This window comes from Nipponia nippon, unplaced genomic scaffold, assembly GCF_047370975.1.
Source record: "Nipponia nippon isolate SJK-2023a ecotype South Korea unplaced genomic scaffold, ASM4737097v1 scaffold_2, whole genome shotgun sequence".
Taxonomy (NCBI): domain Eukaryota; kingdom Metazoa; phylum Chordata; class Aves; order Pelecaniformes; family Threskiornithidae; genus Nipponia; species Nipponia nippon.
In genome coordinates, this window is record NW_028262336.1 from 111289667 (window position 1) to 111312487 (window position 22821).

General features: G+C 42.0%; 1 protein-coding gene across 2 annotated transcripts in view; it reads right to left on the reverse strand.

Annotated features, from left to right (window-relative positions):
* Positions 1–4834: 4834 nt before the first annotated feature.
* Positions 4835–22821, reverse strand: part of FGF9 (fibroblast growth factor 9) — a 31791-nt gene continuing 13804 nt past the window's right edge. For both annotated transcript variants that reach the window (XM_087758740.1, XM_009476814.2), the window contains one exon: positions 4835–8206. In XM_087758740.1, coding sequence (XP_087614866.1) covers positions 7961–8206 — 246 coding nt within the window. In that variant the 3' untranslated portion in view covers positions 4835–7960. The remainder of the gene's footprint in view (positions 8207–22821) is intronic.

Here is a 22821-nt window from a genome sequence, read left to right on the forward strand (position 1 = left end):
ACAACTGAAACTATGACTACAAGTAACACGTCTTTGAATTCAAAATTTCAGCTCAAGAGTATCTCAGCTGATTTTTAATTGGTTATTTAAGTAATGCAAGAGAGGAACTGGAAATAAACTGGTTCGCATGTACTCTCAAGCCTGTTGTCCACCTAGATCTTTTTTTTTTTTAACATGTCACAGCCACCAAGTATATGTAGGGAAGAGAGTTACTGACCACTGAGACAAGAACTTTGCCTGTTTTCCACGACGCTGCTGCAGGAGAGTGGGGATACTCCCAGCCTGGAGTTTCCCACCTTAATCTAACCAAGCAGGCCTGTTTGTCTTAAAGAGAAGGCAGGCTACAAGATGCTTCTAGCCATCCTTAGGAGAAGATGCAGTGTACCTGTGTGTGTATGTACTGATACGAAGACAGTCCAGGAGGAAAACACCAGTCTGCTCACAACAGCTTTCTGGCATACACCAGCAGTGCAGTTTTCAGATAGATAATAAGGCCATAAAAATGGAAACATTAATTAAGTGCATGGAATATGGGCCGGGGTGGGAAAGATAAGAAGTGCAAATTCTACTGAAGCCAAATATGAGTTCCTTCATGTGGACCTGGAACGACCAAGGTGGTCTTTTTCTGAGGAAACCCCTACAAGAAACCAAGAGAAAGCATCTTCCTTTCTATACCAAGCAGCAGCCTGGCAGGAACACTGTTACAGAGGTTGAAACAAGCAGGAGAAATTCAGCTTGGAAAAGAGCAGGTTGATCTCAAGAAACAGAAATTGGCTGTGGCCACGGCAGTGTGTGGGAACAGCCCCTTAGCAGAGCATTCAGGGAGTTCATTGTACACAAACTTTATAGATATTGAAAAAAGCTTTTGATAGGATGGCAGAGAATGGCATTTGGAAAATAATGGGACATTACAGAACCCCAGAAAAACAATGAAGAGTATGGAAATCTCTTAAGAGGGATCTTGGCATGAGCAAGTTCACATTAGCTCTTCTTCAAACCCACTTGAGATAAAGGGTAGCATCATGGTTTTTTTCCCTTCACTGTTTCTTCCAGGATTTTTACTGGATAAAGACTGACCTGATTAGGAATGAGAGTACACTGGACCCAATCACAGCAATTACAAAATACAAGTTTCGTTGACAGTATCTGCCTCAACACCCAAGTACCACAAAATGATATTAGGAAGACTAAGGTGATAGGAAGAAGCAGCTAAAAAAAACTGTTTGGAAGACAATAAAAAGGAAAAGAGCTAATACAGGAAAGCGGGTGACACAGCAGGCCATTTGGAGTGATTTACATGCACCTTGAGGAGGCCAAAAGAACTGCTTTCCTCTGAAGGACAGCAGGGTGGACTGGCACCAGTGAGGAAAATATCATTACTGGAACTGAGGACATGTATGTGACTTTCATTCTTCAGAAAACTGTTCAGGTCTTACAACAAAAGTGACTGACAACCAAACTTTGCATCTTTAACACACATGTCAAATCATTATGATTAAATGAGTTGCAAACATGAAGTCATACAAAGCAGCTGATGAAGGTATTTCAAGCTAATAAGGTGATGTCTACAATGGACTTTAGATATTAGCTGATCTTAATGGATAATAAACAAGGGCTTACACAGAGCACTCTGTAGAGGGAGAAATGGAAATGGATACACCACATCTGAATAAACTGACATTATATATGGAACAACCTTCTAACAGGGGAGATAAAGACCCAAACCATCCTAAAGAGGAAGATACGAGCACTGATTCCATCTGGAGTCAAACCAAACAATGTCTCAAGGATGAAAATGCACAGAGGATCGTTACCAGCAAGTCTTCTGCTGCCCTGGAATGAAAAGACAGGACTCACAGTCTTACCATGGAGATTCTTTGTGAAGGTTTGTGAAACTAACTACAGTCCATGAATAAAAAAGACTGATTGTAGCAGGAAGAAGAGAAAAGAAAAAATAAGAGTCCTAGCTGAGAAGTTACTGCCTTGCCTGCCAAAACATAAGAGGACCAGAAAGAGAAAATTGGCTTAACCAAAGAAGACAGAGGCACATAATTTGGCTGTAACTAAGTCAATGTGTGTAGGACATTCATAACAAGCATGAAGGTTTCTAAGAAGCAATAGAAATTATATTACATAAGAAATATAAAAGAAAAGTATGCATTCAAGAGCACAGCTGTGAGGGAGTATTTCAAGACACTGTTTCAATGTTTATATCTACTCTCCCAACAAGGGTAGGAATAATTATAATTTTAATTAAAGCTACACTTTGTGGGAGGAGGGAGGAGATTGTCAATAAAATGAATGAGTTACAACATTACAGAAATGCTCTTTTCACCTAGACTTACAGCCTCCATCAGTAAGATATATGTAAATCCAGGCCCTCTGGACATGGAAAAAAAATCTACAGGGCATATTTTGCATATCACCATAATTTGATGGTCTGTGATTTCTCAAGAAAACAGAAATGTGAGAAACATGTTGACAGTTCAGTCTAATTCCAGAATTCTTTTGACTATGCTGTATTTGCTACTTGTGAGTACTGCACATAAAAATAACTTCCCTCGACGTAAAGAAAAAAGGAATTTTTTTTTTTTTTTGCTGTGAGGTGAAACCCCTCTGCATCACTAAGCAATATGGACCTAAATTCTACTTTCTACACTGCTCTCCATGACAGGATATTTGTGAGTGTGTGTTCAAGAGACAGATATGGGTTTAATAAAGCCTGCATGACTTGAGGATCATTTGAAAAGCTCTCTCCTATGATAACAACAGCATAAAATGTATTAAGGAACAAATAATGTTGTAGCTCTCTGTGTGATAGTTACAATAAGACAAGGTGATCCTATGGACTATACCAGCTACTCTGAGCGCAACAGCAGCATCTTTGTAATGCATGTGATCCCCTGTCCTAACCCAGGATCACATGGTGACTTTCCTGCCCTGGGGTTCAGACCAGAATAGCTCTGAAAAATTATACAAAGACAGCTGGACTTCAGAAGTAATGAATGAAAAATAAAAGAGTCTTTTCCAATATCATCAGGTAGAAGAAAATGCACACAAGCTATTGAAGATACATAGCCACTGGGGAAAAAGGCAACAAGACTGGGTTTTATAAACTTCTTTGCAGGTGGAACTTGATTATTATTCTCATTTTAAATTTCCTGACCATTAAAAAAAGCATTTTCTGCTTTCAAACTTCATGTCAAGCACACAACTGAGCTGACAAGACACCTTGCGCAATAGCATTTCTTTGTTTTTAATCACTGCCTGCCTTTTTTATCCTTGATGGCTAAATTTTATAAATCCTAAATTTTAGATGCTAATTAGCCATGCCCTGCTCACTTCACAATGTCAAGCTGTTCAGCAGCAACTCTAGGGCAAGGCAGTCCAGCTTCTTGACAAAAGGAGATAAGGTTATACTACAGGTACTTATTTAGGGGCCAGATGGCAAAACTACTTTTTAGTGTTATGGTAGGTGAAAGGTAACACCAAGGCAGGACAGAATTGACCTGTGAGAAACCCACGGAGAGCTCACAGTTCTCAGAGATAAAAGTCTGGAAAACAGAAGTCTTCTGGTTTCTATTCTCAGATCGGTAAATGGTATGCCGTGTGGAAAAAAACATTGAGGACGATTTTGTTGGTTACTTCTTCCCCCAGACTCCCTGCCACCAAATACGGCTGCCTACACATACACAGCTACAGGAGCAGTGGCTGAGTTTCCAAGATTTTGTCAAAATTTCAAAGAATCCGGAACCTTGCATTTCTGCAAAACAAACCGCAGTTGTAAGGAGTTGGCCATATCCCTGTCTCCATGTTTGCTAATGTTTGCTAATGTACCTCACAGGGACCTTGTGAGAATTCATTAGCTGGGACAGGAATTCACACAAAAAGGTATTCAGCATGACTCACAGCCCACCTCTTTCTACTCCTCTATAATCATGGCTAACAGAGCTAGACCTTATATTTGCTTCTTTATTTGATAGAAGAGTATGCAGAGAAGAGCATAAGCTAAGAAGATGATGCAAGGGACTCTGAAAGACATGCTGCAGATGCATCTTCTCTTACCTCCTGCCATATTCTGTCTCCAGAGAAACTTAGAGACTGCCTTGGGAGCAGACTCTTCAACTCCCTCATATTTGTGTGTTTATTAAATACACATTTATCTTTTTCCAGGGGGACAATAGCAATGCTTGACTTTTTACACCACAGAGTCCCATCTCCAGCCTCCACATGTTACACCCAGTCATTTAGGAAAGGTGTCTTTTTTCCCTCCAGTTTGTAGGCCGTTAAAGTTCTGCACTGATTGGTGACAATTTAAGACAATTTGCCTCTGATTTTTCTCTTTCCATTCTCTCCACTGCCCAGATCTGCTAGGTTTCATCCACTCCACTTAAGTTTGGGAGCGCTGCCTGACACGTTAGTAGATGCAGCCCAAAATCAGCCCATACAATAACATTGCTCTGGATCTCCACCACCTTTTTGCCCATGTTGCTCACCCAGATAGACGTGCTTCAGGTGAAATGCTAATGCAATTCTTGCCGAAAAGATACCCTCCCGCTTTTTTCCAATTTAGCAAAAAGATGTAGAAAATATTGACTGTTTTGGTCTTCCTGGAATTTTCTCACGCCCTTTCTAGGAATAAGAAAGGACATCTTTTTGCCATCCCATTATTACACATGTGTATGGTTATAAGAAAATGCTCTGAAGGGACATCAAGCAAATAATACCAATTTTCAAAATTCTATAGCAATGTATTTATACAAATTACAGAATTCTGTATGTATTTACACACCATTACAGAATATCAAGTAAATAACACCAATTGTTCTTTTGTTTTTCCCTCAGATTTTTCTTCAAGTGAATTTTAGTGCTCAAGAAAGGTGCCAGATGGACAGCACTAGAAAATGAAGACTTCTGTTTGTCCACGGCACAGGAGGAGCAGCACTGCAAGCCTCCCCACTTTGCCATGTCAGCTCTCTCCAGCCCTGTTTTAGCAGGATCACGTAAGGAGTGGGAGGGCATGCATACCCCTTCACGCCTTGGCAAAGGAGCTAAGCAGCACCCAGGTGACAATGGTTTTGCCCATCCCCCGCCAGAAAACAAACAGAAATAACTCATTTTACACAAGTGACTGAACAGAATCTGTTGTTTGCTACCCAAAACAGGCTGAATTTGACCCAGTGAACCCGCAGGGAGTGGCAAACTGCCAGCTCCTGGACCATCCAGTCTCGCAATAATGCCTATGTTAAATTACATGGTTTTGTATTTACATAAAGTCAGTATTTACACACCATTATGGGTTATTCGAGTAAATTGGTTACAGTTTATTTATATGGACTGCCATAAACTCATAACATTTTTCTTGGGTTTAATCCTTTCTTTAGAAAAATACAAAAAAATAAATTAAATAAAACATATTAACTAGTAGTAATGATTTGCCTATGACTAAAAATCCAAGTTGATTTAACATTAAGACTGAAACCGTGGCCTAATATTGTGGCTTCAACTCATAGTATTTTTAACCTTTGCAGTTAATTTCCCGGAGTATGTCAGATTTACTGAAAAAGCAGAGAGTTGTAACCTCCCTTCCTTGTGGTAGAATTGATTTGGTTAACACTGAGCAACAAACCCTAGTCCTCCCCAGAAGCTCGTTTTCTCGTCCTATGGTCCCGCATGGCTTTGCACTGCCTGGATTCAGTGATTCAGCACCTGGTTAACCCACAGCAGCCAAACTGCCTGCAGGGCTCAGCAGCTCCAAAGGGTTAAAAATAAATGCGTGGGCTGCAGTCAAAGGCTGTAAATTCCCAGGCAATAACAGTCCCTAGACAAGTATGTCTAATTGTACCCTACAAATCAACTAACATAATTTACATATCTTTATCATTCAAGAACAATTATAATAAAACGTCACATTTTATTTAAGGTTACTGATATCGCCAGTTGAGATGTGGCCCCTCCTACCTGTTCAAGTACAGAAAGGTCACATTCGTTCAGGACACCAAGCCAGAGGTTATTCCAAAACAGAATTACGTTTCAAATAATATATATCACATGGACAAGAGTGCCTTAGAGCAAAAATTACTTAATTACTAATAGCCTACAAACTTATGTATAGCTCCTCCAAAGTACATCTCCGCTCAGCCTCTGTGCCTCTGCGGACAGCCAGGGGTGTCAGGACCAGCCTCGCTCCCGACAGATCCAATGGCAAAGGTTACACTCAACTTAATAGCACCAGATTCAAATCCTAAGGGATACACCAACTACAAAATGCATTTGTCATATGGACCTTACGTGATTTTTCTCTCTTTTTTTTTTCCTTCAGGGTACTGGGGAATAAATGCTTCTTCCTAAGGGTTAATTCCCAAGTGGTAACTGCTTATCAACATGTTTGTGTGCTTAACAAAAAATGCTGCAATTCCTTAAATATTACATACTGTAAGCTCACTCACAGTTCATGAATATTTGAACATATTTTAGGAAAAAAAAAAAACAAGTCTAATACTGTCCCCCTCATTGTCATTATTGATAGAGATTTATTAGTTTCATTTTGCAAGTTTTACTTTAGGAAGGGTGCTAATATCATGTACTATGACAGTTCACACTGAAAGCAATTTTCCATAAAAGATGTTACAATGACCCCTATGGAACTTGTATAATTTCATAGTAGATAGTCAAGTGCACAAATAAACATGTTTACAAGAGTGATCCTGTTAACCTGGTTCTTGCCCTCTGAAACCATTATGTGCTATTTGAGGAATCTTAAAATTAGTACAATTGTTGATATTACTTATGTTGTTTCTGGCATTCTGCTTTAGGGGAAAAAAAAAAAGCATATTTATCATTTAGCTTTGGTATAATCTGCAATAGGTTTTAACAACTAGAATATATTCCAACCCCTATATTTTCCACAGCTGTGAAGTTTACAACGATGTAAGAAGTCACTTTATCAGAGAGGAAATATTACAGACACAGAAAAAAAGTTGAAGACCCAGTTTTCTCTTTAATCCTCTGGGGGTAAGCTATGAAACAAGCAGTCAGAAGAGTGAGGACTCAGTGTCATGAGTGGTGTGCATACTTGTACAATAATATGGGCACAAAAGAGATTGTCGCCTTTCGTACATGAGGGTCACTAGAATTTATTATTATTATTACCTTTTTATTGGTTTTTTTTTTCATCCATGCACCTTTATATTTACTTGCATGAATTTACCACAGGTTCATAGTGGCCTTTGCCATTTTAATGCTTACAGAGCCTAAAGCTTCCAAAATGCCTATCTGGCCTGTACATATTTCATTAAAAATAAACTCTATATAATAAATAAATATATAAAATAAATAAAATGTTGCCTTTGGAATTTCTATAAATAAATTTAACTTTTTATTTTTATTTTTTTTTACTAAGAGGTCTTTGCTTTAAACTCAGTAGGGTGAGACCCAGAGAGCGATTAACTGAAAAGTCTCTTGTTTAAGTAAGACTGCACCCTCCATGCCTTTGTAAAATGCAGCGTACACTTGAGCAGGCCACCAGCCAAAAATCCTGATGAATCAAAGTATGGCAGCTATGCTGATATATGACGAAGTACAACTGATCAAAAATTTAAAAGCGTGTCTATTCCCCAGCATGCATCAGGCCTTCCTCCTCCTCCCCTTGGCTCCTCTCTCTCACGCTCTCACTCCCATTCATCCTCTCCCTTTCTCTCTCTCTCTCGCACTCACTCTCTCGCGCTCCCTCTCGTACTAAATCAAGCGAGTGGGCATAGGCTCTCCTCCAGGAGGACAAACCTTTAAGTGCAGAACAAAATCAGCATGTTCCATCCAAGCCTCCATCATACATTATGCATGCGACAAAGTTTGGCAACAGTGGAGCTGATGTGATGACACAGCTAATCAATAAGAACCCACCGCATGAAACCTTTATAGTGGTTACTTTTTAAGGGCTCAAGTGAAGGAATTGTCTTTGTCAACTTTGGCTTAAAATATCCTTATATAGTTCCGGTACTTTCTCAGGGTCCACTGGTCTAGGTAAAAAATGTGTAAATTTTTGATGCCGTTTAGTCCTAGTCCCTTCTCTTGGAGTCCCATCTTTATTTAACGCAACGTAGTATCGTCTTCCAGTGTCCACGTGTTTATATAGATTTGACGAATATGTGTTATACCAGTTTTCTTCAAACTGCTCTCTGAATACACACTCCTGGGTTAATTTTTCCTATGGAAAGAAAAGAAAAGCAGTAAGGAGATAGATAGCCACAAAAATAAACTATTTTTAAAAGAATTACTATTTTCACGGCTTGAAATCAGTACCTCCTTGCTCAATTTGCAAAATGAACCATGTCAATAGTCCCAGTTTTAGCTAAGTAAAGCTGTATGGCTGGGTATTTTATTAAGCAGTCACAAGGGTGGATAACTCTATGTGAAGCAAAAATGGTTCTCCAAAAGCCTCATTGCCCAAATCAAAACAGCAACAACAAAACTGAAAACAGGTATTTTAATTTCTGATCATTCCCAAGCAGCTCACAAGATGCTACTGGACTTGTATAACTAATTGCTTCAATTGTGAGTGCAGGCATTCAAACAAACAGAGATAAATAAAGAAAACTAGAACTGGTTTGCAGGACTATAACACAATTTAGAGCCTTAAAATCTCTGTGTCCTTTCATTGCATGAAGAACTTGATGCATTTCATTAATTTAAAAAGATACAATTTACTACCCTTCATTTGATTTATTATTTGTATCACAGAACCACAACCCAAGACAGCTTCAAACAGGAGCACAAACCCCATGTGCTGAGATGAAGTTAGGTGAGGAAACTCCTCCAGGCTTGCTTTACTAGGGTTGTCCTCATGTCCTGTCCTACTGACGGGACCCACTGAAGACATCAACCATTCATCAGATCCCCCTGCCACAGACTCCCACTCCTTCCAGTTCACCCACTTATTCAGCCTGTGCGTGCCCCTCTACATCCTTTTGGTCTAAACAGATGGGGTTTGCTTAAAAAGCAGCCACCTGATAACTGGATTCCTTTTAGGGAGGACTCACACAAGTGACTGGGCAAGAAGACTGGAAAAGAGGTGATGAGCTCTAGCATGGCAGAGCTGATGGAAAGCTGGGAAACATAAGCCTGGAAATAGCTGGCACAAAAAATATAATAATGATAATTTAATGCATTTTTTTGTAACAAGAGTTCTCACTTGAATAGCACTCACATCTACCAAACTCAGCTTCCAGCTGAGGATCAATTTCTAATTATTACAAAGCTCCACGTGACACAGACTTCTGTGCATGTGTTTTACAGACATTAAATCTTAAAACAGTCCTTTTAGATAGATACACAGAGAAGGGAAAATGGAGACCAAGGCCCAGATGCAGCAAAGCATTTACGGCACCTAAGCTGTAAACGTGTTCCTGAACACAACCAAGAACCCACAGCTCAAGCTCCAGTGCCCCCCCAAGAAGCCACCATCCATGGCTTAATCCAGGAGCTTCCCAAAACCCACGATCACCAAAACCTGCAGCTTGCCCTGAGGTTGCAGGCACCCATGGGGCCACCTCTGCTGCTTGGGACTCAACTCACAGCCCTTTCCCAAAGTGATGTGCTTCAGCCAAGATGTTTTGCTGCTGCTTTGCATGGCAAGCATGCTGCTCCCAGGGTAGAGCTCCGCAGTCAGCCAGGGTTGGGGACCGGGGTCCCAGCCAGGTCCAAGGAGCCCTACGCACCTTACAGGAGTCACCCAGGAACCATCCCACATGGGGAGACCAACCCCTGCACATGTGGGGAGAGCAAGCCAGCACCCCTCTGCACCCCTACGAACTGGGTACTGGGCTGCAAAGCCAGAGTCCTCCTCAGTGCTTAAAGGTTTGGGATTTGGAGGTTTCTTCTGAATTCAATCTGTGGCAACTCCAATGGGCAAGAAAGGCGGCAAGCAAGCAGCTTCTGACTTTCTCTCTGATGGGCATTGGGAACCTCTTCACCCTTCAGGAAGGAGAAATGCACACAGGACCAGGTGTGGGACGTTAAACACCTGAGTATTCACTACAGCAGTGGCCGTGTCCCTATGTGGCCCCGGGTGGCTGCGGCTTGCACAGTCGCAGGAGCAGCCTGCGGTGGAGCAGAAGATGGCAGTCCCATCCCTCGCACCCTCTCCTGCAGTTCAACCAGGAGACTCCCCTCCCTGCAGGTCCAGCTGAGCAGTGTGTGCCAAAACACGAGTGTGTGCGTAGGCCAGCTGTATATAACAATTTATTTTAGAGGTGTTTCTGACTATAACATTTTTAATGTGCAAAGTAGCTCAAACACAGCAACACTCCATACTGGTTATAGGGAAAAGAAGCACAAATCTGTTTACATTAAATCCCTATCTATGGGTCAGATCCTGCAACCTCCTATTGATAATTGCCTTTATGTCCTTTGACAGCTAGAACCTGCAGCAGTAATGAATATTACTGGACCTCAGCACCAGCTGAAAGTTAGACACATTGCAGTAGCCCCCTTGTACAGCCCCAGCCTCCAAACTATTATAAAAATTATTCAGCTGCTATAAAGATTATCTTTAAGTAGAGCTTTCCTTAGTGTTTTATTTTGCATGAGGTTTAAAATCACTTTGTTTGCTTTAAGGCAGAAGCAGATGCTAAGGGGTATTATATGGTGGGCCTATAGGTCCATGGGGAAAGGGAAACTAATTCAAATTGTTTTCCTGCTCTCAGAAGGCAATAGGATCACATGACAAGCACTGCAGAAGCACTCCCTGCTAAAAATAGCAACATTTTAGGAAGATATTTCAGTCTTGTCTTGAATTCATTAATTATTCACTTCATCTGCATTTTTTTTAGCATCATCATAAATTTCTGTCTTCGCAAGAACAGTACTTCCCCGTGCCCTGAAGGAGAAATTTTAAAATAGCCTCTCTTTATCTGGCAGGTTTGATGGATCATGACAGTGCTGTGGTACACTTAACTAGCAGACCTTGAATAAGGGGGTTTGCATTGCACTGTGCTCTGGGTGAGTTCAATGGATTTCAAGCTTACAAATTCAATCTTTATTTTACAAGCTTATCCTGTTTTCACTTTTCATCCTCTTACAACACAGCTACATCTCTTTTGTCCTTCAGAAATTCATGTATAGACAATAGGCAAATACTTCAACATGAACTTGACAGAGCAATCGGGATGTAGGTTCAGATTTGTAGGGACACTAATAATCACACTTTCAGAGAAGTGAGATCATTTCTTTATGAATTTATCAAACCATTTCCTTCTAGGACACCTAGAAATTCTCGTTGTAGTCAGAGACCACTGGAGTGGTCAAAAGTCACCGGTGTCAGTGACTTTGGATCAGGCCCTGTAAATAATGTGGGGACAAAAATCCCAGTACATCCTTCTTCCCATGCCCTGGGAGATCCTTACGATAATGGCTCATCTAGTACCACGATACACAGAAACCAACATCCACTAGGATGGTCATCTATGTACTACCACAACACTACTTAACACTAGCTTACATTCACGTTTTGAGCACACATGCCTTTATTCAAGCCAGAAATTAGCATAACACAGGGGTGAGGCTGGTCCGTCCTGCCAACAAGCACATTCTTGCCTCACCAGCTTAGAATGGCAAGTCTTGCTGAAAGCCAGCTCTCCCAGTATGGGAAGGAGATGGTGTTCCCTGATCACAAGTGGCTTTCATTTCCCCTTCTGGCTGTGACTTCTAGAAGGTCCCTGTATGCACAGTTGAAAAACAAGATTTAGCCCTAGAATACAGCAATTTTTCCATACTGTTATTCTAGCAACTTTCTTTATCATTTTTCCTTGCACCATACATAATGTGACCAGACATCTTTGTCAAAGGCTGACACAAATACCAAACATACCCAATTGGAACAGTTGTGGAAAGTAACCTGCATTCCTGTGAAAGGGGAGGCTGCCTGCCTTGATCAGATCATTTAATTCAGGGGCCAAAAAAGGAGGTGACCTCAAAATTATATAAATCATATGTTGCACCACATACCACATGTTTTCTATGAGGACTGTTCATAGACTATTCCACTACAAAGTGATTGATTCTCATTTTACTACATTTCCACACTTTACCTGGGTTTTTTTAACCTGTTATTTAACTCAGAATGTTCAAATTGGACCTTGCAAGGTCCTGCACCTGGGTTGGGGCAACCCCTGGTATCAATACAGGCTGGGGGATGAAGGGACTGAGAGCAGCCCTGCAGAGAAGGACTTGGGGGTACTGGTGGATGAAAAGCTGGACATGACCCAGCAACGTGCTCTCGCAGCCCAGAAAGCCAACCGTATCCTGGGCTGCATCAAAAGAAGCGTGGCCAGCAGGGCGAGGGAGGTGATTCTGCCCCTCTACTCTGCTCTGGTGAGACCCCACCTGCAGTACTGTGTCCAGCTCTGGGGTCCCCAGCACAGGAAGGACATGGACCTGTTGGAGCGGGTCCAGAGGAGGGCCACAAAAACGATCAGAGGGATGGAGCACCTCTGCTATGAGGAAAGGCTGAAAGAGCTGGGGTTGTTCAGCCTGAAGAAGAGAAGGCTGCGGGGAGACCTTATTGCAGCCTTTCAATACTTAAAGGGGTCTTATAGGAAAGATGGGGACAAACTTTTTAGTAGGACCTGTAGCAGTAGGCCAAGAGGTGATGGTTTTAAACTATAAGAGGGTAGATTCAGACTAGATATAAGGAAGAAATTTTTTATGATGAGGGTGGTGAAACACTGGACCAGGTTGCCCAGAGAGGCAGTAGATGCCTCATCCCTGGAAACATTCAAGGACAGGCTGGACGGGGCTCTGAGCAACCTGATCAAGTTGAAGATGTCCCTGCTCATTGCAGGGGGGATGGACTAGATAATCTTTAAAGGTCCCTTCCAACCCAAACCATTCTATGATTCTATTCTATGATTCGAAATAATTGAATTGTGCAAAGATGCACATATCACAAGGGTGGAAACCCAAGGCAGATTTAATTCAGAAGTCTGCTAACACCTGGTCAGTATTAGCAAGCCCAGAATCCCTTTCCCTTCCTACATTCTCCACCATCTAACCAGGGAGAAAAATAATTATGTTATCCTATTTGCAGGTAGATTGATTGAATGTGAGATTGTAAATTAATAAAGTAGATAGTTACAGCCGTCACAATGAAAGATTTGGCAGCTTGTTTAAAAATAGATACCCCTGTGAAGCAGCTAATTGGAAATAAGTGGAAATAGGCAAAACACATGTACACTGCTCAGAGAATGGTTTCATGACTCTAAAGAATTGTAACACATTTAGTAGTTGAAAGCACAGACAGGGTCCTGTATAAAACATATCAATATTTTTTTTTAATAACCTTACGGAGCTAAAACTCCAATTTATTTTGTAACCTGACAAAAGGAAACCTCTTCAGACCATCATTCCTAAAATCACAACAAATACATTTCATGTCTAGCAAACTATTCTGTTCTATGCCACAGATAGTTTTCCCTTTTTCAGACTGCTACACTGATTCAACAGAGTCACTTCACAAGAAAACACCTAATCCAGAAGTCCAAACAACTATTAACAAGAAGTATATCTGATGTAGCCAGCACTTGTTACGTACCTGCTGCACGTTATCACCATGTTATTCCACCCTGTCTTAATAAAATCATGTTTAAATACATAGTCTCCTAAATAAGTTCATGCAAACCCCTCATTACGGCTACATGACATTAATAAAAACTGCATATGTAGTGAAGAGAAACAATAAAACACACCCCTATTCTCTTCTGAGGTGGTTTTCTTTGCGTTCTGCCTACAAACACACATTTTACATGCAGTTGGCCCTTCCCATGCTGTAATGCAAACAGCCTCTAGAACATACTACGTTCAGCTAATAATTAACACTCATCCAGAGTTGTCATAAATAAAGGTGTAGTTTAGCATTTGCCGTGGTGCTGTCTGATCTCCCATGCTAAGCCTGTTAGTCTCTGGCTGAGTGGACAACCTCCAGCCAACAACCAGAAGCCAAATACCGGTGTCTGAGCAGCGCCACTTTCCTTTCCAAGTTAGACAGCAGTGCAAGGCAAGCCCTGCACATTGAGTGTCTGACTTGGTGAATGTCACAGAGTTTTATTTCAACGGTTTCTCCAAGCAGTGTTTTTTTCAGAATGCTGTTTGTTTAATAATTTGACAGAACATGGGAAAAAAGAAGGAAAAAAAAGTCTGCAAAAAGGACTAGCAGACTTTTTTTTGTGTGTTTGTGTCAGTGCTTCTCCATGAGCACTTCAGAAAGACAGCTGGAAACCCTGCAGGGCCAGAAGAGAGACCAAGCAAATAGCCAGGCACCCACGCTGCCACTCACACGCATTTCATATTCCATGGCACTTTTTATAAGGTGAAGGAAATTAGACAAGGTGTCCTGGCAAAATCACAGTTGGGCAATTGCATTCTCTCTACCTGAGGTCACCTTGTACTTTCACAGAGATGGGGTATTCATCTTAGTTTCTCCTCCTAAACTTCTAATTAATTTGCATAAAGTTTTGATTATACATAAATCCCCACTTAACAAGAAAAAGTGTGACTGTTCTGTACTGCTGCCATGGAGCAGTTATGAGAGTGCTTAAAGATTAGTGTCTTTCATACAAAAAGCTTGTAAAGTTCCCAAGACCCAGCAGAACCTGGTCCCCTTGGGAGTGTTATCATCAAAAGCCACAGTAGCTACACAGATACAGACACCGTGGTGCTTCCACGTCCCGATAAAGGCGACAGAAAAGCAGAGCTTCCTGAACAAAGCAAAGGACTTCAGCATCAACAATAAAATCCCCAGAGACAGTGCAGCAGGGATTTCATTGCTTCTCCCTTTTGCCCCATTGCCCCTCTTTTCCCACTCCCATACCCTCCTCCACACCATCATGGACCTCCTCTGGAGGGACGAGACTGGGATCCAGCACTACGCTATCCCAGCGTTGTTTACAGAGCTCTTGTGACAGGAGCTGCAGGAGGATGAGATGCCAATTAGGCCTCCACCCATTTTTGCCATTGCCAAATCCACAGCTCTTGCTTTTACTGATATCCACTCCTTTGAGATTTCAAGTTTGCAGCATCTGTCAAGCTTTAAGCATGCCCTCCCTGGACATGAAATCATTATAGGAAGAGCAACCCCACTGTGTCTGAGCTCGCATCTGCCAGCACAAGCTGCCTACCAGCAGCCATGCTTCTGTCCATAAAGGTTTGATTTAGATCTGCCCAGCCAAGTGCATTAGATGAAAACTCATTTTCACCTAAACACCCAGGGTCTGCCCGTGCTGCTGTTGGAAGTCATGACAAAGCTGCAGGGACAGGCCTCGGGCCACGTAAGCTGTCACAGCACCATTTTTCTGGAAGCTGAAGAGCTTCCTTCTCCATGCCACAACGGACGAGGATTGTGTGGTGGTGCGGGATGAAGTCAACTCTTAAAAAGCAAACAAACAAGAGGTGTGTTCCCTGTTCCCCTTCCTTCCACAACAGCAGGACTGGGCCCACACTGTGCCATTTACTAGTCACACTTCTGACCTCTATTTTATTTTTGGTTTCCCTGGCACTATCAAGAATTGCAGTCATCAATGTTATCTAAGCATCTAATTCATAACGCTTGGCTGAACCCTTCCAAGAATCAGCAAGCAAGGTGGTATGCAATCTGATACGGAGGCCCGAGCCAATTTTTAAAGAAGACAGGATAAAAGTTCCCATCAGCTTAAATGGAACTTGGATCAGGCTTGCAATGATAAAAAGGCAACAAATATTTTAAAACACTAAAAGAACCATTTCAGGCATGCTCAGATTTACTGAAAGCTGTAACTTGACCTACCACGGCTCCTCACTCCACAAATTCTCTTCTATCAAAAGACAACCTGTATGTCAAACCAGGGCTGTTATCCTACAGCTACACACACACTCTTTAGCCTGAAATACTAGTTAAGCTTTTAACCGAATAGAGATTTTTAACTAAAACATGTTTTCCTTAAATACAACTAAGATGGAGCATAGCATCAAAGTGTTTTGGTTTTTACTTTATTTTGTGGTTCTCTAAGCACAGAACGACAGGTTAAAGGAAAGATAGCCCTCCTTTAGCAGAAAGTGCTGCCTTTTGCAGGAGCAGTGTCGTGATTTAACCCAGCAGACAGCTAAACACCGCACAGCCGTCCGCTCCCTACCCCCCCAGTGGGATGGGGGAGAGAATTGGAAAAAAAGTAAAACTCATGGGCTGAGATAAAGACAATTTAATAGGACAGAAAAGGAAGGGAAAATAATAATAATGATAAAAGAATAGATGAAAACAAGTGATGCACAATGCAACTGCTCACGACGCACTGACCGATGCCTAGCCAATTCCCGAGCAGAGGCCGCGCCCCCCTGGCCAACTCCCCTCAGGTTTTTTGTTCAGCATGATGTCATATGGTGTGGAATATCCCTTCAGCCAGTTTGGATCAGCTGTCCTGGCTGTGTCCCCTCCCAGCTTCTTGTGCACCTCCAGCCTCCTCGCTAGCAGGGCAGTATGAGAAGCTAAAAAGTCCTTGACTTAGTGTAAGCACTGCTCAGCAACAACTAAAATATCAGCGTGTTATCAACATTATTCTCATCCTAAATCCAAAACACAGCACTATACCAGCTACTAGGAAGAAAATGAACTCTATTCCATCTGAAACCAGGACAAACAGCTGAACTCACACACTGAAAGCGATAAAAGTACTTAACCTGCATGAGTCTCTACACTCAGTGAGTACCACGCAAACTGGATTTATCCATTGCTAAAGAAGCACCTTATCCCTCAGCTACAAGGTGTCACAAAAACAGCAGAACGCTCAAGGCCCTTCATAAAACACTTTGCCACAGGGACCAAATAATTATAATGCTTATATAGTGATGTATGCTAGAAAATTACTTCATGTTTTATTCTTTCAGCAAGATGATTTGGTCAAGGACTGATGAACAAAAGTCCATCTCTATATTTTGTTATTGATTTTATGCAAAGCTACCTGCTAGGTTCTAGCTCAGAGGACAGGGACATTACTGACCACAGTGTCATTCTGGATGGGGATCGTCAAATAAACAAAGCATCACAGGCTATCGCATTTTGGAAAGATCCAGTCCTCCTCACTGAAATGCCAAACATCCACTGGAGTCTTGGAAACCAATAAATTTGCCAGAGAGATTTTAAAAATCTACAGTGCTTTGGTGGGCAGTGCCACAAAGGGCTTTACCAGCCAAAGTCAATTGCATATTCGTTTTAAGTTGTTTAAAAATGAGGCCTTTCAATTTCTCACCTTTTTTGGACACAAAGGAAGGCCAGCATTTCAAAGAGCTGCTGCTGAAGAAAATATGTCACGTTTTCCCTTTTAGACAGCAGTGCTCCCCCATTGGCAAACATTTCTCATAAGCAGTCTCTCCAGAGATGACTCTTTGGACACCTCCCCCATTTCTTTTCCTAGAGGCAATCCCACCATAAACTAATGGACCTAGATACACAATTTTTAGTATTTCACTTTCTAAGTAGGACAAAAAATATTTCCCTAAGATTTCTCAGAAAATCCACGTATCTTTGGTGCTGCTATGCCCTGCCTTAGGTTCTCAGTGATACAGCTGACCCAGCCTTTGGGAAACACTGGAGGAAGTTGGGTGGCTCTGCTCCTCCATGAGCCCTCTACTTCTCACACACACATCAGTGAAGCCTGTCTTTCAATGGGTCAAACTTTAGCCATGCAGTTAATTTCAGCTTTGATGAAAGAAGTTGTCAATCTGTCTGAAAAAAAAAAATAGATATATATAATAACTTCAACAGAATTGGTGATTGAAGAGCTCAAAGACCAGGCAGCTGGTCTACCAGGTACCACCAGCACACAGACCTTCCAAAGAATTCAAAATTTTAAAGTATAAAGGAAAAAAAAACTGATTATTTGGTTTAAGCTTTACTACATTTGTATATTCTAAAATTACTTAAAGGGTTTTCCTGAAGTCTTCCGCATAAGTTTCCTGTTCTGAGTCCAGATTATATACTAGATGCTGTCCTAACGAAGGCATCAGCAGGCCAAAATTCCCTTGCTATTCAAAGGCAATAAACATTTACATGTTAAAAGACTGTCTTTAGATTGCAGACTCTTACAGGCAGGAACCCTGTCTAGATTAAGGTTTTAAAATGAGGAATACAGTAGAGCTCTTACCTTGATCAGGGTCTGCTGACACAACCATAAAATTTATCGGTGGTTTTACAGGAGCAGGTCCAATCCTGCTTCAATTAAAGTCAGTGGCATTTCAACCCTAACAGAATCAAGTCAAAATTTCTCCTGAGTCACAGTTACAGTGCCTCCATAATTGTGTTAAATTTGAAGAGCAAAGTTTAGCAGATTAAAGATGCGCAGCCTGGGCCAGACCTCAAAAGCACGCAGCATCCACACCAGAAGCCAAGTTTTTCCTCAGCAGCAGTCGTGGAACATGGATATAAAATCTGATCTTCCAATCAAAAGTAATGGCAGAGGTCTGCCTTTATGAAAGGAATGGAAAAGAAACCAAAGGGCTTTATAAAAGGGAAAAAAAATGGATTTTCACTGTAACAAGCTTTATTTCTTAAGCTTTTTGAATGTGACACAAACGAACTGCGTTACCGCACATCACCAAATCAGCCTGAGCACATTCAAACTGCAAAGCAAATCTCAACCTAGACAAAATCCCTAATGAAGTCCCTGCAGGGCAGACTTTTTCTACTCTGTCTTTGAAAATGATGAATGGTAAAGTGGGAAAGAGTGCCACATTCACATCCCACTGGCTCCTGAGTCAGAAACAGAGCATATCAGATCTTTATCTGATGCAGCGAATAATCCCCAAGCGTATCTCAGTATGTCACTGCTGATGATGCTCTTTTAGCATGTCACTTCAACATAGTATTCTCAGATCAACTGAAGACTCTGAACCTTTTCACACCTCTGTATTGTTAACACAGTTGGCTCCAGAAACACTCAGGGCTGCAGCAACTGGGGAGCTACGCAACTGCAAAGAAGTGAACCTGAAGATATTCAAACTGAACATGCCCAGCACTTGCTCACTGGGTAGGATCCGGGTTTGCGATGCAGTTATGCCACTCTAACAACTACCCGCTGCCAACAGCACCGTACTCAGCCCCTCTCCCATCCCACACTGCACCCGATTCCTCCACTGAGCGCTTGTCCTTTCCGAAACAGACAACAAGCCAGTTCAGGGAGCTAAACCAGCAGAGAAGCAACCCTACAAAAAAAAAGACAAGCTTTCTTCTGTGTCTTTAGATCCCTAAATTAGCCTCCTGACAGGTCAGATGAGTGCTGGTGTCGGGGCAAGGAAGGAAGGAAGCAGAAGCATGCAGTGGAGGCAGGGAACCAGGACTACCCTTTCTGGAATGGGGTATCTGCAAGGTGTTAGATCGCCTTGGCTGCATCCTCAAGCAGCACCTCTCATCTCCTGTTTTTGTAAGAATACAAAATTCCAGACATCTTTAATTAGGCAAAAGCAAATCATTAAATTAAGGTTCAAATAGGATCTTGCTTTACCAAACTTAGCTTTGTACACACACACACACACATATCTATATATCATTTACGTAGGAGATATTATAACACTTTCCTGTCCCAGGCATATAGTAAGAATCCAAGTTCAGCACAGAATTGCAGACCAAGGTAAGGACATCACTGAGGGGTTTCTCGCATATGAAATTATCCTCAGACCTCGTAAGCATCTGGAATGAAGTTCTCTGAGGAAAATCAAAGACCTGAGGAAAAGTGTAGTATCTATCCCACAGGGCACTACTAGCAGGTATCCCTTTTTGGTGACACGTGTTATAATTTGCGAAATTCTGATTTAAAAAACAAACTGAAATCTTAGTTTAGTAAGAACCACAGTCATTTCAGTTTCACACAGAGCTTCCTCCTAGATTAAGCTCCCAGAGCTTTCTCTCCAGTGTTAAGTGTATGGATTCACCTACCAATTCCTCCTGTACCAGTACCCACATCTCAAAAGACCTTTCTTTTCTACAGAGTCCTTGATACCTTGCTATCATTTTGCTGACTGGGTTGCAGTTTCTGGTACCTGTGAGGATCACCATTTAACAGTACCCAGCTTTCAGCAAAGCTGCCCATCCAAGTTCAGAGAGAGGCTATCTACAATGGTGAAGTAGATGAGGTTGTAGACAAATCTTCCCAAGTAACTAAAGCTTCAGGGTTTTTCTCAGACCTACATCTTCCACAAAGAGAATATCCACAATTACAAAGCTGTTTCCTACTGTACAGTGCAGAGAGAAAGCAGTTTATGCTTTATCTTCCACCTCCCTGCAAAAATTCCTCAGGCCAGCTCAAAATCTCACTTCCTCATGACCTGAAACTTCCTTACTATCCAGCCTAAGCTTTCTTGTGACCCATTCAAACCAATTTGTTCTTGTCCTCTATTTCAAGGCATTTTTTTCTCTCCTTAGCATTAAACTCCAGTGTATTTACAGAGGCCAAGAGCGTACCCTCTCAGTTTTCATTCTGCAGGCTAAATAAGCCAAGATCTTTAGACTCTACCATTTGATAGTCTTTTCATCCCTCGATCATCTCAGTAAGCCCTTTCTGCACCTGTTCCAGTTTCAGTTCATAATCTTTAACACACGTAACCATAACTGCACTTTGCATTTAGAATAGATCCTATCAGTGCCATATGCAGTGGCACCGATAGAGCTCTCCATTGAGCCTGACGTGTAAATATTTTGGGCACTTTAGGTCACCAAGTCCCTCCTGCAAGGCAGCCTTCTGTGCTGAAAATACTTCCCAACTTTGCAACATCTGCAAATTTCAATAACACGCTACTATTTTTTTATTACAAGATGTTTAATGTCCGTAATAAAAACAGGGAATAAAACCAGCCCAAGGACCAATCCATAAAAACTCCACTAATAGCTTCACTCCAGTCTGATACTTTTCAACATGCCCCACTGCTGTCTTCTCTTCAGTTCTTTCACTGTCTATCATACAAGTCTCCTAACACCCATTTTACCCACTGTCGTAAATGCTCTCTTCTGCTGGGTCATACCTAACACAGCCCTGCAGATCAGCGCAACCATAATTCCCATTTCTAGAAAAAGAAATTCCTACCACAAGTGAAATACTAGGCTTGCCTGAAACTATTCATCCAACTTCAGTACACTCATCTTACCTGTACTTTCAGGCCCTACTCTATTACTTCATTCAAAAGTGCGTTCCTACCCTCCAAGCACAACCCGGGTCAGACTGACAGCCCTGCAGCTTCCTAGGTCATGGCTCCAGCCAAACACAAACCACACGGCCAGAGGTCCACAAACACTCGAGGCTGGCAAACACCTGCATTGCCTCAGAAAGAAGCAATCCCTTCCTCACCTGGGCTTGCTCCCATCTTTACACCACATCCTGCAGTGACCTGGAGGGGAACCACTGTGGCTAAAGACAGCCCTTCTGCTTGGCCAGATTGCTTTCCAGTTCCCCGCTTCAATTCACCCGGCAGCAACAGAAACGCTTGTGCCAGCAAAAGGGAGGGGATGGACAGTTGGAGGGAAAATAGCCACTTCTTTTAGCAGTGGTGTCAGCTGCCCCCGCTCCCTTTGTTCATCTCACGACAGGGAATCCCCCAGCCCCGTGATACCACCCCACGAGTCTATCAGAGATACTGGCTAGCCCAGTTAGCAGCCACATTGAAACTATATTGCATTTACACTCCCGCCTGAATACACCGTGTTTGTAAAGACTCCTGTTCCCTTTTCATTTATATAGCTTAAAAAGCTTTGCCTTGTATTTTAGTATATGTTTCAGGGCCCCAGTCAGCTTTATTGCAGCAATTTTCATTTTATCACCGTGCTTCTACACCTCTAAGACACATGCTTTTCTGCAACCTGCCCTTCTCCCATTCCTTGCAGACAAGTGCCCACAGCCTATTAGTCTCCAAATCCTTTCCAGCAGTTTCACCCTTGCTGGGATACTGTTTCCACAGGATTTCTGCAGCTCTGACAAAGTTTCAAGTTTCCTTCAGAGCCATAAGCACCTTTTTGAACTGGTCCTCTTCAGATCACAAAGTTTGCCCTTTCAAATCAGCTCCAGGCTTGCTTCTTGCAACTCTTCTGCTTAAAGCGGATTTACTCAGGAAGACATGAGTTGCTGTGACTGCTAAAAGACACCACAGGGTTTTTGATCATGGGAGTGCCAGGTTTTCCTGAACAATGCTGCTCATGAGGAAAGCCTGACCACTCCTTGCAACTCAGCTGGCCCAGGAACTGTCCTCTGCCTCTCCACCATTTGTACTATTTACCAAAAGGCACCTTATTATTTTACACACAAGCAGAAGAGTGTTAAACCTGCTGCCATAGCCATTATCCCTCCTGGGATTTGACCACTGTCAGCCTAGAAGTCTGCGCCTTCACTCAGAGAAATTGCATTTAAATCTCCCTCCAAAAATTGTTGTGCGCTGCAACTGTCCTGTGAGTTTCCAGGCTCACCTCAGCCACAGGCACCTGCGTGTACACTGATGGACAGATAATCCAGATTACTAAAAAAAAAGATCAATCTGAAGCATATGGAATCACTTCAGATTGGAAGTGTTTAACACTAACAGGAAAGTGTGAATGATACTGCAGGGTAATTTATTTACCTATCCTATTCTTAGATATCTGTAGTGACCATATACTTGGCCCAAATGCTGTTCCGAACATGCACCTTCAACCTGTTTTTTTCTTCATGTTGTTTCCGTGCACCTTGACCTACCATTTGAAGGGCTGAACAATTCCCTTCCCTTATTTGCATGAGAACATAAAAGATATTTTTAGAATGCAGCAGAACAAATCGTTACCTACAC